Below are 16,402 nucleotides of genomic sequence, written 5' to 3' on the forward strand. Positions count from 1 at the left end.
TCTAGGCCAAACTGATTTCGGTCAGCAGAGCGATGAAGGGCACCCAGAAGACTGGAAAAACTTTTGCAGCATTGTCTCTCAAACCACAGGGTTATGACCCCCACGGGGATTACGGAAACTGGAGCCAAATGCCTGGAAGCCCCCACCCAGCCACTCCACCAGTCCCGGGGACCCGAAAGACCATCCACAATGCCCCTTTCTCTTGATCATAACAAGAACTAATTGTGCACGGTTGCTCACAAAACACTTCACACACAACATCTGATACGATCCCCACAGCAATTCTGTCTGGTCTGTAGGGCAGCGATTTGCAGTCTATAGTGGAGGAAAGTGAGGCCCACGGAGTGAGTTCAGAGGCTCAGATGTGGTCACGGCTAGGACATGGTGAGGCTGGGACTTCAATCCAGGGCTTCTAACCCTGGCTTCACCCTAGTCAGTCAGTTCCTGGGGTCATCCTTCTCCTGCTGGCTTCTGCCTATCATCATCTCACTTTCCTTTTCCCAGCGTGGGTCCACCCAGAGAACTCCTGATGGCATAAAAATCCACCACTTTGTGAAACTCCATCACATTCTCTCCTTCTTCCCTTCCCCTGTCTGCGCATGCATCCCAGAAACTTGGGAAGGCTGCTACAATGAAGACACTGAGAACATGACACTTTGGTGTCATGGCCCAGCAGCACTGAATGTCACCAAGCTCCCGCCTAAGGAACAGAAAAGGTTGTGTCAATGCTTATTATCGGGTGGTTTCTAAGACACTGTGACGTGTATTGCTGTTAAACTTTTTCATTTTCAAAGCACTTCTACACTCATTTTCCGGTTGCTCTTGTTATAACATCTCTGTCTGTGGATCGCTGACAGGCTACAGAGAGATTAAGGGCTTCCTCAAGCCCCAAGCAACAAGCCTCAAACAACGGAGGCTTCTAGCAGTACTCCCCTGTCTGTGAGCCACAGTAATAACTTCTGCATGTCTATAGATACCGACGTTCATTTGAGCTTTCAGTCTGGAAAAAGTTAGCAATGCATGGGTTAGCTCTTTAACAACATTAACATGATTTACTTCCTCCCACCCCTTTCTGGCAATGACACCACAAAAGATTCAAATATGGCGATACTTACTGTTCAGAAGACCCACTTTAATACTATCAGTTTTCCACCTCACAGTCATTGGCGGGAGTCCCTTTCCATAGATCACAATGTTGGTACAGGGCCAAGAGATGGTGTGGTTGACTCCCAGGTCACTGTGGTTTATAAGAAGTCAGAATAAGAAAAAGGAAGACAGGTCTGACATCACTGGCAAGGGACAAATTTTAGCGTTGTGCTAAGCAAACTAATTAGCACTGGCTCTGAATGATGTGGGAGGAGTAAAGACCCTGTCAAACAAAGCCCAGCCCAAGGAAGAAAAGGCCCGCATAAAAAGTCCAACCACCCTACTGAGTTTGCAAATCTCAGAATTGACATTAACTTGTTATTCCTCTCAAAGCCAATGGAAAAAACAAAATCAGCTCAAGCAAGCTCTTTATTAATCACTTTATTAACAAGGGTGAAAGAGAAAGTGCTTTATAATAAAGTAATGAGAACACGCACACACACTCACGCAAATGCACACACAATTGGTTTTAAATTGGCTTTGCTGCAAGCCGCATATCCAGGGTAAGAAGTACCTCTTTGTCCACTTAAGCTCCTGCAATTAAAAAAAAATAAAATAAAAGAAGAAAATTCAAGATAAGCTTGGCTTTATAGTTCATTTGGTGAAAACCTAATGCAGCTACAATTATTATTAGGCCTTGGTCTGTGAAAGACTCTATAAGAGTTAAAAGCAAGCCAGCACTACCTTTAGCCCATAGGGATTACTCTTTTATTAGTATAGTCTTGGGATTAGTGGAAATGTCTGTCTAATGAATGCAGCTACTATATTTGAGCACATGCCTGAATAAGCTACTTGTTGATTGAAACCTATCTATTTATAAGCACTTCTGCACGTTGTGAAAAATCCATCTGTATCACCACAGCATGGCGCCCACCATTTGAATAAAGGCTCTTTGCCATTTCACTATAGGGCCTGTCGAATGAACGCAGAAAGGAAGTATGTTGCATCTACTTAACAGGTTTTATTCCTCACTCTTGGCCAGTAAAGTAGAGTTACCTTATCTAAACAGTGATTTAGATTGATGTGGATGTTATAAAAACAGAAGTGGAAAAAAGTACTTTTCATGAGACTCACCGAGGGTTTTAACTTAGTAGATTTACCACAGTTTGGATAAATGGTCACAAAGAGCCCAAACTAGCCATACCTTTGCTTATGTCACAGTCTTTGAGTGGAGTCTGGAAACTACACATACTTAGTATCATTTCTTCCTTAAATCTCTGCTTATGAATAGCACACTGATAGCATGTCCAACAGAAACCAGTAGAGCATGAAGAATAGCCTGGGTATACAAATAAGTCAATGTTTTCAGTGTTTGGGGTCCTCATTACCGTGCTGAGGCTCCATTTGAGGTAAGGCCAAGCACTCACCCTAAAAAGGAACCTCAAAATCCAACCAGGGGTTCTGTAGTTCTGAACCACATCCACTCACTAGCGTTTGACTGACGCCCCATGGCTCTGCTTCCTAGACTCAGCATCAACTCTGTAAGTTTCCTGAGTTTGGGGTTTGGGTAAAGAGAAGGTATTTTATTTCACTGGGGTTTAACCCGTCTGCAGTTAGGGCCCCCATTTACTATGCGGCTTCTTTCGAAAAAGGCTAACAAAAACTTTTCTAAATTAAAAAAAAAAAAAAAAAGAGTACAATAATCTTAACAGACCACAGGCTATTATGTACTGGGATTCCACAGAATTTCTCTCCTTGAAGAACTTTATAAACAATGAAAGGCAAACATTCCAGGCATCCCATTGTGATAAAGAGAAGACAAAAATCAGCTGACCACTGGAAGCTTTTTCTAGCCCTGACATAGCAAGTTGAGAGAGTTCTGGCTATTTCTCTTTCTAAAGCCCATGAGCTTTAGAGTCCTGGTGATATCATAGACTTACCTAGTGCATAGTGAGAACGCAATTAACTTGTAGCTATTGGCACGATTATTCATGCTAGTGGGACTCAGTATGGATTAAAGAATCACATCTTGTATATTCTTCCATTTGACAAGGCACAAAAGTAATGCTGAAAACAAAAGTAGTAATACTAGAAAATCAAAGTTGAAATTTATAAAAGACATTTGGAAATAGCAAATATTTAAATCATAATATAGCAATATGAAGCCTCAAAGACCCTACAGTAATGAAATACAGCAGTTTTAAGCTGATACTGTTTTACTGACTCTGCAACTGGGTGAAAGTACTCTAAGAGATATTAAGAACTTGATGGAAGGTACTGTTATTACCACATTCACTTTACAGATGAAGAAATCAAGTACCTGAGCATTAAGTGTTAGAGGTGGTAGAGATGAGGTTTTGATAAGACCCCCAACATTTCCAACTTTATCATAGTACTTCCCCATATATTTTCTTCAATTATGTTAAACATTCACATAAGATTATTAAACATCATTAACAAGTCTTTAAAAGAAGCCATTTAACAGCCCCCTCTTTTGTGAGATCATTCCAAAATAAAAGAGGGTGTAGGGCATCGTCCTGGAGAATTTGGTTCAACATAGCATTAGACAACAGGACGGGAAGGAGATAATCCTTTTGTGACTTGCTTTGTGACAACTCACACTCACCAACGTCTTTCTACCTTGAGCTGAACCTGAAGAAAATCAAACTGAGAATTAAAAACTTCTAATACTTGGAAACTCTTCTTCAGCCTTCCACTTGATTCCTGAAATCTTTGCCCTTCCCAGTATATGTCTATCCATTTTCTAGTGGGGATCACAGCTGGGTATTGATAGAGTTCATCTTAAAACCTCTCTCCCTCCATTTACCTACCTACTCCTCAACAGCTTCCATAACAGATTTGAATGGACATTTAATGTTAACTCAGGCTACTAGCTCACTTTATTGGGCTTTCTCACAGTTACTGTGTCTCCTGTAGGAGAAACTGCTTTGAGGAAGACACCGACTTTTTTTTTAGACTAGTGTACTAGAAAAGACAAGCAGGTGGTTAAGGAAACGAAGCATAGGAAACCATTTGTAACTAAAATTCATTGATGAAAGTTTTAAAAGACTTTTTTTAAATGTTCAGAATTCCTGGGGCGCCTGGGTGGCTCAGTCGGTTAAGCGTCTGACTTCAGCTCAGGTCACGATCTCACAGTCCATGAGCTCGGGTCCCGCGTCGGGCTCTGTGCTGACAGCTCAGAGCCTGGAGCCTGCTTCGGATTCTGTGTCTCCCTCTCTCTCTGCCCCTGCCCTGCTTGTGCTCTCTCTCCCTCTCAAAAATAAATAAACATTAAAAAAAAAAATGTTCAGAATTCCTATATTTGCAGAGTATGCATTTTTAAATTTCCTGCGACAGCTGAAACAAAGAAGGAAGGGGTGGTAATTATTCACATTTTATAAATAAGAACATAGATAAAAGCAAGGGTCAGATGACTGATGCACGGGACCCAAAATTCAGCAACCCACACCAGGACTGAGAATTCCTTACTACGACTTTTGTAGTAAGATTATTAAACTCAGCTAATGCCTTCAATATTTGTTTCCACAGACATTGCTAAGAAAGCATTTTATTTTGGCATCTCTGTAACATGGCACCATTTATGGCTGTCTTCACTCATAATAACCTATTGAACAACCATCTCGAGGGCTCGCAGGATATAAAAGAAGGGTCTGCCTGGTTACTAGTGGCTAATGGTTGAATCAAAATTTGGGTTATGTCATTTTTTTTCTTGCATTTTCTTGATTTTAAAGCTAAACCATACCCACATTTCTAATTTAGCCAAGTCTGTATTTTTCAGACACAAATATGAAGTCTCAAGAAGGAAAAAGGTTTCTGTCACTCAATCTACCCTTTTACCACTTCTGAATAATAAAGCAGCCGATCTAACGATTCTACAAATTTGTAGTGTGTGATATCTTCTTCCTGGTATAGACTAAGTTTTTCTAAACGATGACCTATATCATTTTAGGCCGAGAGAGAATAAACCCTATGCTAAAAAGAAAACTACAATTTGTTCGCTCTTTCTGCAGAAACACCTCAAGAATGATAAAGATGCTGAATTCAACTGTAACTAAGCCTAAAGAAACAGGGAACTTTTAACGTACTTCAGAAAGCTCAAACATTTGGAAAAATCACAAAACAAAAATGTTAGCCATAAAAGAGAAATTTATTTTAAAAAATCAGTATCTTGTGTTTCAGATACATAGGTATGAGAGAAACACAGAAGGTGAGAGCTCCTTTTCCAGAAAGTGTTCCCAGGATGGTCAATACTGATTTCGAAACTCGTTGCTAAGGCCTTGTAGCTCAATTACTAGGGCGTCCATAGCTACCATTTCATCAGCGAGCTCCCTGGAAATCTCTCCACTCGCTGCATCTGTGAAAAGTTGCTGCAATATAAAGAACAAAGGAGAACTATCAAAACAATGACAAATCTCTTTAAACTAAGATAGGTACAGAGCAGAGAAGTCAAATTCCCTGTATATAATAATACCATATGACGGCAGCAATGGTAGGGTTTGTTCTGTTCACCATCCTGGAAACGCACAAGCTGCAAAACTGAGCCAGGCATCAAAAACGTGCCTGAACCTGTAAATTCAAATGAGCTCTGCTCTTCAGAACGGCTGCCCTGAATATCGGTTATTCATTTCGATGTCACAGGATGGTTTCTGGATTTTTCATTCAACAAAACAAATCTATTCATTGTGTAAACAAACAAAACAAACACATTTTATATTCAAGTTCATACAAATCATACCCTTTACATTATTTTTTTAATGTTTATTTATTTTTGACAGAGAGAGAGAGAGACAGAGCGTGAGCAGAGAGAGAGGGTGACACAGAATCTGAAGCAGGCTCCAGACTGAGCTGTCAGCACAGAGCCTGAGGCAGGGCTCAAACCCACGAACTATGAGAACATGACCTCAGCCGAAGTCAGACACTTAACCAACTGAGCCACCCAGGCACCCCCCTGCCTTTATGTTATTTAAAAGTTAATTATGGCATAGGACTCAGGGGTCACAAAGATTATCAAGATTTGGTAAAAGCAAAGAATCCCAGCATATTAAAATAAAAATAAATGTGCTCTCTCCTCCTATAAAAGGAATTGCCTTAGGAGGTATATTGCAACATAGGTCGATGCCATCGTGGCTGAGACATTTTGGAAAGCCTCTGTTAGGAACTGCCTGCTGAGGCAAGACAGGCACTTAAAAAAATTAGCTTTGGGATTTTATGACCACTGTGTGTGTGTGTGTGTGTGTGTGTGTGTGTGTGTTGATCAGAAATGTAATTTACTCAGCATACTATCTTTTATTATTATTATTATTTTGAGAGAGAGAGAGAGCAGAGAGAAGGGCAGAAAGAGAGGGAGAGAGAGAGAGAATCCCAAACAGACTCTGCACTGCCAGTGCAGAGACAGACATGGGGCTTGAACCCACGAACCCACGAGTCAGACGCTTAACTAAATGAGCCACCCAGATGCCCCAGCACACTATCTACCTTCTTCATCAGACTTGACTAGCTGACCTGTTTACAAAAAGTAAATTTACCGTTACTGTGGGACTATTTACTATCACTACCATATATCACATGACAAATGTTCTGACAGAATTCTAAAGAGGGAGTCCCAAAGATGTTTTGAGGGATAGTATCATCACTGGGACAAGCTTAGAGTTTCACACAGTGATTTTTGGAGCCGAGAGCATTCACTCGAATGCAGGACTTCGTAAATGTTTAGTAAAGATTTGTCACATTACCGTGTAGTCACATTGTGTACAGCATTTCATAACAGACTGACATAAGAACGTTGCAATGTGATTGATAGAGAAAACACCTTTTAGGAAAATAACCTGGACTCACACAGCACATTTGATTTTTACTAAGAATTACAGTGCTTGCAAATCATCATGAATCTGCATCACTACCCTATGAACTCAGGAGGAAGCAGATAGAAATCGAGGCTTAGAAAGAATGAATTATTTGCTGAGGATCCCTAAGCACGTAAGTGGTAAAATCTGTTCTGTGTCCAGGCTGTCCAGCATTTCCCCCAACAGCTCCATGCCCTCTGGAGCAAATCTGCACAGTGACAATGTGCTAAGGGGTGGACAGTTGCTCCATCCTGGGGGAGCACAGACGGGACGAGGTCAGGTGAGTCTCTAGGTTCTCGGAGCTTTTATTTCTATGAAGTCCCTGGCCTGGCAAGAAAAGATCAGAGACTGGTACGAACCAAGCTTACTGCAAGCTATTTAACTGAGCTATCCTATTCCATTTTCACTATTTAAGGTGCTCTCAAAAAGTGTTTTTGGGACTGCAGTTCAGCTTTGCAAACCAATTTGTTAAAAAAAGAAAAAAATACGAAGGGCATCTGATCTACTATAAAACCAGAGACTCCCAAATTTTATAGCAAAAAAATGTGCTTCAAAGGAGGCGTTGGGAGGCAATTTTTTCCCATTTTTGGATAACCCCTTAGGATCTAATGAGAACAGAATCTAAACATAGATGATGCTCTGAGTCCTTCTTTTCTTTTCTTTTCTTTTCTTTTTTAATGTTTTATTTATTTTGAGGGAGCGAGAGAGGACGTGAGCAGGAGAGGGGCAGAGAGACAGCGGGACAAGGAGCCAAAGTGGGCTCTGTGCTGACAGCAGACAGTCTGATGTGGGGCTCGAACTCAGGGTCTGCGAGATCATGACCTGAGCTGAAGTCAGACTCTTAACAAACCAAGCCACCCAGATGCCCCATCTGAGGCCTTATCTTCAATGTTTGGGCATCTTCCACAATACAGGAGGATAGGCAGTCTCTGCGCAGACAAGACTATTTAAGTATGTAAGTATAGATTTATATGCAATTAATAACTCATAAGAAAAAGCTTTGCACAGAGAGAAGGGAACTAGTAGAGTGTATCCTGAGGAAATAATCACGGGTAGGTAAGTGATCTAACCCAACTAGGAAACCACGCTCCTGATCTGAGAAGGAAAGTCACAGGAAAGCTTGCTACCCTGACTTTTTTTGAGAGCTCATGCTGCTTTCTGAAAGACACAAAACTGAAGTTATGCCACCAAGACGGGTGGGAGTACGGTTCCTCCTGGTAGATTATAGGAACTTGGTTCCAGCTTGCAGACTAAAAGGATAGTAAAGCAAGTTACTAAACAGGCGAAAACGATGTCCTCATCTGAAAAGATCAAACAATTGATAAAAAGGCATGCAAACTCTGGGAAGGGTTTTACACGTGTCCAGAAGTGACTTTCACTTGCCACACACAGACTCACTCTCAGAAGCGTTAGGATTCGTTTGCAAACCACGATTAAAAAGTGAAGACGAGTAAAAATGAGAAGAGAGGGGTGCCTGGGTGGCTCAGTCAGTTAAAGGTCTGACTTTGACTCAGGTCATGAGCTCGTGGTTCACGAGTTCGAGCGCCCCGTTGGGCTCTGTGCTGACAACTCAGAGCCTGGAGCCTGTTTCGGATTCTGTGTCTCCCTCTCTCTCTGTCTCGCCCTCGCTCACGCTCTGTCTCTCTCTCTCTCTCAAGAATAAACATTAAAAAAAAAAAAAAAATGAGAAGAGAAAGCACTGAATTGTGTTACAAGTTATATGCTTTTAAATTTTGCTTCCAGGGGTGCCTGGGTGGCTCAGTTGGTTAAGCGTCCGACTTCGGCTCAGGTCACGATCTCGCACTCCGTGAGTTCGAGCCCCGCATCGGGCTCTGTGCTGACAGCTCAGAGCCTGGAGCCTGCTTCGGATTCTGTGTCTCCCTCTGTCTCTGCCCCTCCCCTGCTCACGCTCTCTCTGCCTCTCAAAAATAAATAATATGTTTAAAAATTAAAAAAAAAAAAAAAAGAGCATTCCTTTACTTTAACTTGAAGAATGCAGTAGGGCTGGATTATAAATATTAATTTCAAAGACTCCTGAGTTACCCAGGAAGGGTAGTTGAGCCATTAGGCTGATGATGCTGCCACCAGGACAACGGACCACCTGGGGGCTGATATTTGAAATGTCATGCGGGCCTAAAATTACTCCCAGTGTAAAAGACGACTTCAGAGCAGTCAGGTCATACTAACACCTTCTTCCTGTGACACTTCAAACGAATTGACATTTCACTCTTACCTTTGCTTTAGATACCAAGCCCTGTAAATTGAGTCGAACTGAGGAGAGCACCTGTACTGCCTCTTGGGGGCTGGATTTGTGTTGACTGTGTTTCATAGCCACTGAAAAATACACATGGGAGAAAACATGCATTAAATACCGGTCACGATAATTTACAAGTACAAAAAACAATTGCTTAATTAGGATTTTATAGTACAGACTCTACAAGTATTTCTACATGGAGAGTCTTTATTTTGGTAAAAGGACAATAATTATGTGCACAATTCTCATTATCTTTCTTAACACTTACTGCTAAAAGGAGAATTTTGAGGAAAATAGGTGATTTTTGATACGTTGCAAATCATCAGGAAGAGACCCTAAACACAGATACACACACACACACAACATATACAGACATACACTAATGAAACCAGGCAAAAAGAGACAAAATCTAACTGAACACAAGGTGTCCACAGAGGGCAAAACCAGATGTGGCAGATCTTAGTGTAGCTTCCCGGGGCACCAAGTCCTTAAAAGGGACTCACAGTAGCCAATGACACCGGCCTAGTGAAGCGACATGACAGGTGCTGACAGCTCAATCCTAACCTCCTTTTCATACTCAGGGTTTCCATCACCATTCTGGAAGGAGTGATTTCCACAACCTATATGCTTGCATTCAGGGAGGTGACCGCAATGGGGATCTCGGGTTGCACTTGACATCAGCAAGGGCAGGGAGAGAACAGAGTTGCCCATGTGCCCCCACTCTGCCTCTAGTGAGCCGGGGAGCCCATTTCTTCCTAAAATGTGAAATTACCAAGAAAGCATAACCCTCACTAGCAGAAGGCCTGGCTATTCATGCTTTATAAGAACCAGTAAAGAGCTCTGTAAAAATACAGCACCTGATATCTCTCCACTGGTTTGTTCTTGTGTTTGTTCTTCTAAATTATGCTTGCTATAAACAGACCCATAACCAGATCCAGTTTTAAAACTACGCTAACCAGTACAACAGTGCAAGTCTACTTAGTATCCTAGATCTTAGACCAGGAATGGAAATAGACGTCTTTCTTGAATGCGAACTCTGATCGTTTGGTGGAGACTGCCTGTGCCTGGCAAAAACTGTTTTATCATTAATTAATATCTTCCATGGTTGGTGAGAACCAAGTGTGACATTCTCATTTCAAAATAATACTTAGACTTTGACATTTCTCAGCTAAGGGTTGAAAGAATGCATGGTAATCAACAATGTTCACCTCATCTTCAAAGGGCACAGTTAACCTGAAGATAGATAGTGAAGATTATGATGTCTGTGTCCCTCAGTAGAAGAAAATTTGACTACCATAGCTGAGGTATGTGGGCTGTTAAATACCTAGGAATGGATCAGAAATAGCTGTGATTCTTTTTGTTATTGTTGTTGTTGAGAGGGAGAGGGAGAGGGAGAGGGAGAGGGAGAGGGAGAGGGAGAGGGAGAGGGAGAGGGAGAGGGAGAGAGGGAGAGAGAGAGAGAGAGAGAGAGAGAGAGAGAGATAGCTCGAGGGGGGAAAGGTAGAAGGAGAGAGAGAGAGAATCTTCAGAAGGCTCCACACCCAGAGCAGAGCCCCAGTGCAGGGCTTGATCTCACAACTGTGAGATCATGACTTGAGCAGACATCAAGAGTCAGACACTTAACCGACCGAGCCACCCAGGCGCCCCTGTGATTCTTTTTTAAATCCTTATTTTAATTCTGAAAAACAAAACAAATAAACAACAACAAAAACACAAAAGTAGATCAAAAAGATAAACACTATTAGACCCCTTCCTCAATCCCACTTCCAAAAGGCACTAGAGATAAAGATAGAGCTCCAGAAAAAGAGAGAAATAAACTGCTGTTTCAAATTATCAGCAAATCCGGGGCGCCTGGGTGGCGCAGTCGTTAAGCGTCCGACTTCAGCCAGGTCACGATCTCACGGTCCGTGAGTTCGAGCCCCGCGTCAGGCTCTGGGCTGACGGCTCAGAGCCTGGAGCCTGTTTCCGATTCTGTGTCTCCCTCTCTCTCTGACCCTCCCCCGTTCATGCTCTGTCTCTCTCTGTCCCAAAAATAAATAAACGTTGAAAAAAAAAAAATTAAAAAAAAAAAAATTATCAGCAAATCCAAGACAGCAGTGCTTCCTCCAGGTAGACTGTAGTTAAAATGCATAACTATTATTTTATTTTATTTTATTTTATTTTATTTTATTAAACATTTATTTATTATTGAGAGACAGAGAGACACAGAGCATGAGCAGGAGAGGGGTAGAGGCAGGGGGAGACACAGAATCCGAAACAGGCTCCAGGCTCTGAGCTGTCAGCACAGAGCCCGACGCGGGGCTTGAACTCACAAACTGCAAGATCATGACCTAAGCCGAAGTCGGTCACTTAACCAACTGAGCCACCCAGGCACCCCCATAACTATTATTTTAAAAGTTCCTGGATGGCAAAGAAAGAACCAGCTTTTGCACACCCTTTCCCAGAAAACAGAAGAGCGGAGGCTATAAATGAATAGCCCCCAAACAATACAAAGGGGCACAAAATGACAACGTTGTTATTCAAAGGTCTCAAACCCTATGTAGACACTGTAATGTCTTCTCCGGCCTTTTGAAGTACATAGCTACTCTTACAAACAGCAACTCAAAGGAGTAATTGTGGGGAGATTTTTTTTTTTTTAATGTTACATTGCCTTTTCAGAACTGAGCAAGGTGGGCAACAGAATAGAATAGAAATCCAGTTCATTCCTCAGCTGAGCATTGGTATACAAAAGCAACAAGAGGGGCGCCTGGGTGGCTCAGTCGGTTAAGCGTCCGACTTCGGCTCAGGTCATGATCTCACAGTCCGTGAGTTCGAGCCCCACGTTGGGCTCTGTGCTGACAGCTCAGAGCCTGGAGCCTGCTTCAGATTCTGTGTCTCCCTCTCTCTCTGTACCTCTCCTGCTCGCATTCTGTCTCTCTCTCTCTCTTACAAAATAAAATGAACATTAAAAAATATTTTTTTAATTAAAAAAAAAAAGCAACAAGAAAAGGCAAACATTTATCTTTATCAATCTAAAATATCACCAGAAACTAAACCCGAGCATCCACTAAAATATGCTTAAAATGTTGTCGGAGCACCAACACCTAAATCATTAAAGTCAAAGGGAACTTAAAAGAATAAACACTTGTTTTTCTCCCAGTATTGCCCTGATGAAAAAACTGTCCAAAATAGTTTCAAACCAACTTTAAGAAGTAAATGAAGATTTTTTACTGCAGCACTTATTTCTTTAACCTGTGCATTTATACTTGACAGGTTCAATAGCAACACTTAGTGATTACAGAAAATACCTTGGCTTTAACTGTTACAAAGCTAGCTGTTCACAGAAATGTTTAGGGTTGGCAATTTGAAGTAGATAAGATAAATTCTTCCAAGGAGATTGCACCTTGCTATAATTATGTACATAATACACGTGGCTATGGGGGTTCCCAAACCTGGTACTATATCCACAGAGGTCAAAGGCACAAGAACTGAACTGCATCTAAGCCCACCCACCATGGCCAACACAAGCCACATGAACTGTAGCCACATTCCATGGGTCTCCCAGCAATGACCTCCACCTTATCTACTCTGAACTTCAGCTAGACAGAGATCAGCACGTCTACTGGATCTGCCAAGTGGTAGGCAGCCCAGAAAACTGGATATTTATATCCCTTTTGTCAAGGATATCAAAGACCAGAAGTAGAATTATTATCTACTAAACCCATTTCTAAGCTGTTTGAATGTTCTGTGACTTCTTTAGAGACATATTAAATGCTATTTTTGTTCTTCATTTTTCTCTTTTTAGTTCTGCATGCCTTATCATATAGCTCAGATCCTCTACCCCAGAGGAACAGGGCTGAGGTGAGAACGTAAGGGATTAACATTTAAACCATGTGTAGGATACTGTTAAGTTTTTGAATATGTTTTCATTTACTTCCTAACAATCAGAGGTAGGTATTACCCCCATTGTACTGATGAGGGAACTAAGGCTCAGAGAGAAGTCATTTACCCAATGTCACCTAGCAACTTTGTGGTGGAGCTGGTCCTGGAGTTTAGGTCTCCCTGGTTTCAAGGATCTACCCTTTTTATGGTCCCGTGTTGGCTCCCCAGTTACTGTAATTAATTGTTGCAGGAGAAGTTGGAGGAAGACTTTAAGATAGGATCATAGTCCCTGTGATCCAGTTCTTAGCACTGTAGCTTCATTATTTTATTTGAACTCCCTTTCCAGGGCCTCACACACCCATGTTCAAATATAAATATAGAAATGTATTATTAACTTATCTGGTAAATTTCTCTTTATGCAAATAATTAAAAGGAACCTTTATCTGGAATATATTTGCCCAACAGGCATACAACTTTATACGTAAGGTTATCCCTCACTTCAAATATCACCCACTAAATCTCCCAAAGGCAGGGACAGGATATTTTTTGTTTCTTTTGTATAAGCCATAGCTTTTTGTATGTTGCTATGTACTCCAGGAATCTACGTATTTCTGATAATAAATATTTTCATTTATAAAGGAATAGGAGTCAGCAAATGTTAACAGATTTCCCTACCGCTACATGATAACCACAAGTAGACTCTATGTGCCGTGAAGGTTGGCTACAGTTGTGAAGATACTTCACGTACCAAAAGCTCCTAACACCTGTCACTCAGATGGCATTCAAGCCTCTATCCCGCAGACCGCTCTATCCTATATTTGTTCAGATTACTCCAAAGTGCTTACTACACGGTAGTTGGTCTTATAAAGATCTGCTGAATCAAATACAACAATTTCAATACAATGAAATAATCTGAAATGATGTGTAATGGAACTTCACTTCTGACAAATACTTTTTCAGTAAAAATACATTAAAGCATGGCAGGGATATCCGAACATTACATCAAATACCATGTGCGAGGCCTAAGGCGTTCTGAACCACTTCCTTAAATGATGTCATATCTTTCTCCCAACAACTGGACTGTGTGTCGCACTTGTATGCCTTGGAGAGATACTGGAACGCCTGAGGACAGAGAAAGAACAACGTTCAGAATAACAAGTGTAATTCACATTTCAAACTCGGCTTCCTGGAAGTCATATGGAACTAATTCCAACTTGAAAAACGAGCGTTTGTGTCACGCAGCACAGCCTTTACTATTCTCATCAAAGAAGGGGTACAGATGCACACCCGACAGCAATAAGCAATTAAAAGCAATCAAAGGGATGTATCTGATAGAGACATTTCCCTCCAAAGAGAAAAACAGAAATGCCAGGTTTGGAAATCTAGAAGAAGCTTGCACACCTTTCCTCAGCATGGGTAGCCATCAGCTTACGAGCCCCGTTTGGAAAACAAGGCATGAACCTGGGCACAACTATGGGATTACTCAAAGGTGTGTGTACTCACAGAAGTTTAAGACACTTTCACAGCTCCATCCCTGCAGAATCTTGAGGGAGAAGTCACAGATGAGAGACTTCAGACTACCCTTGATTCCACATATGCAAGGCCTTATAATTCAAGAAGAAATGGAAGGATGGCAGGTAGGAGTGTGTGCATGCGTGCATGTAAGTATGTGTTCTCTGGGCAGACAGGCAATGGCAGAAGCCAGCTGGGTGGACGGAGGGAGGAGAGACGGCTAACCATCCCACAGATTAGCTGTACTGCAGCAAATTCCAAACTCACGCAAGGAGTACATTTGATTTGTTGTGGATGTTTTGAAAAGAACAGAAAACAATTATTTCAACCTTGGAAACCCTGGGGGCTCCCTTAAGCCAAAGGCATTACTTGAGTGTAACTGGTGTTCTAATGCACTTTCGAGAAAGGGGCCAGGCGACCTTTGTAAAGCATTTTATGTTTAGACTTAAAGCTCGCCTGATATTCTTATCTGGTTCCTTTTACTTCTTCCCTTCCATGGCCCCCGTCTCAGATCTGAACGCTCTTCTGTCCTTGAGCCCCATCTACCCGAGTCTTCAGCAAGGGGCCTGGGGCAAGGGCTGCAGGGTATATACTGTGGACAGCTACTTGAGGCAGCTCCAGCACGGGAGCAGGTCAGAGCCTTTTGCAGGAAGCAGAGAACAACCGTGTGAGAAAAACCCATGAAAAGAGAAAAGATGAATTCTTACGAGTCTTAACCTGCCCGCAATTCCAAGTGCTTATGTTAAAGATTCTGAATCAAGACAGAAGACCTGAGCATATCCGTCTTCCCCTTCAAGCTATTTATCTCTGCCTCCAACCATCAAAGCAGATGCCCCACACGTAATTCAAGCAAAAGGCAAGCACCCAGGAGGACTGGAAGAGGACTGACCTTTTCATTTTCATCAGGCTTTTCACTCTGCCCATTTCCATACAGTTGGGCATACAGCCTCCAGATTTCTCCATCATTTGTCACTCTTGAAGTCACTCTGCCAAGTAACTCCCGCAGCTTTCCTTTGAGGTCAGTTGCAACATCTCCACTTCGATCAGTCATCCCATCAAGCACTGCCCTGACCAGAATTTTAAGGACCTTAAAAAATGTGCAGAACAAACGGGTAAGCCAAGAACAACGAAATAATAACAAAAAACAAAGGGCTACCATCACCATCATCAATGACAATGATGGTGAAAAACGTTGAGACCTGGTGGAATATCACCTTTACACTTTTTACAAATAAAAGTCCTGAACCACTCTCTAGAATCACATACTGACAAGCTCTCTGTGCTCCCTTTTAGGGCTCCTTTGGGGGCTCTTCTTTCATAGGCTCGATGCCTCTGTCTTCTCAATCTGAGTGCTCTCTCTGAATGATCTGATGGACACCTGTAGCTTTTAGGAATGTAAGCTCAGACTCATGGTCCGAATTGCGTATAGCAAAAGAGTGGACAGGAGAACGTTTAATTGCGTTTTTTCTTTCTTGTTTGGACAAGATCTCCACCTGCAAATTCACACTACAATCCCAAATGTGTAGTTTTAATTCTGAAAGTAATAAAATTCATATTACAATCCCATTCATGACTTTAAATCTGAAAGTAACAAGGCAGAAGAGACTATATGAATATGCACTATCAAGTGATCATTTTTAAACATTTCAAGGATTAACACGCTTTAAAATGGATGTTCTATTAAAATAGTTACTATCAAGTATAAATGAAGCATACTAAATTAGTAAAATACTCTGCTTTCTCTAGGATCTGACAATTGGCCCAACATCCCATCTCCTCACTTTACCTACATGAAGAGACAATGGGCAGGAGACAATTTTTAGCC

The 16,402-nt window shown here is 41.7% G+C and overlaps 1 protein-coding gene across 2 annotated transcripts in view; it reads right to left on the reverse strand.

The window, feature by feature from the left end:
- Positions 1–5,235: 5,235 nt before the first annotated feature.
- Positions 5,236–16,402, reverse strand: part of TTC27 (tetratricopeptide repeat domain 27) — a 185,983-nt gene continuing 174,816 nt past the window's right edge. Inside the window, exons 17-20 of one of the 2 annotated variants that reach the window (XM_030311343.2) lie at positions 15,467–15,664; positions 14,076–14,187; positions 9,184–9,284; positions 5,236–5,474 (exon numbers count right to left, since the gene is read on the reverse strand). In XM_030311343.2, coding sequence (XP_030167203.1) covers positions 5,352–5,474; positions 9,184–9,284; positions 14,076–14,187; positions 15,467–15,664 — 534 coding nt within the window. In that variant the 3' untranslated portion in view covers positions 5,236–5,351. Of the gene's footprint in view, positions 5,500–9,183; positions 9,285–14,075; positions 14,188–15,466; positions 15,665–16,402 lie in introns of both variants that reach the window. The other variant, XM_030311344.1, reaches the window with a different exon arrangement.

This window comes from Lynx canadensis, chromosome A3 (assembly GCF_007474595.2).
Source record: "Lynx canadensis isolate LIC74 chromosome A3, mLynCan4.pri.v2, whole genome shotgun sequence".
Taxonomy (NCBI): Eukaryota; Metazoa; Chordata; class Mammalia; order Carnivora; family Felidae; genus Lynx; species Lynx canadensis.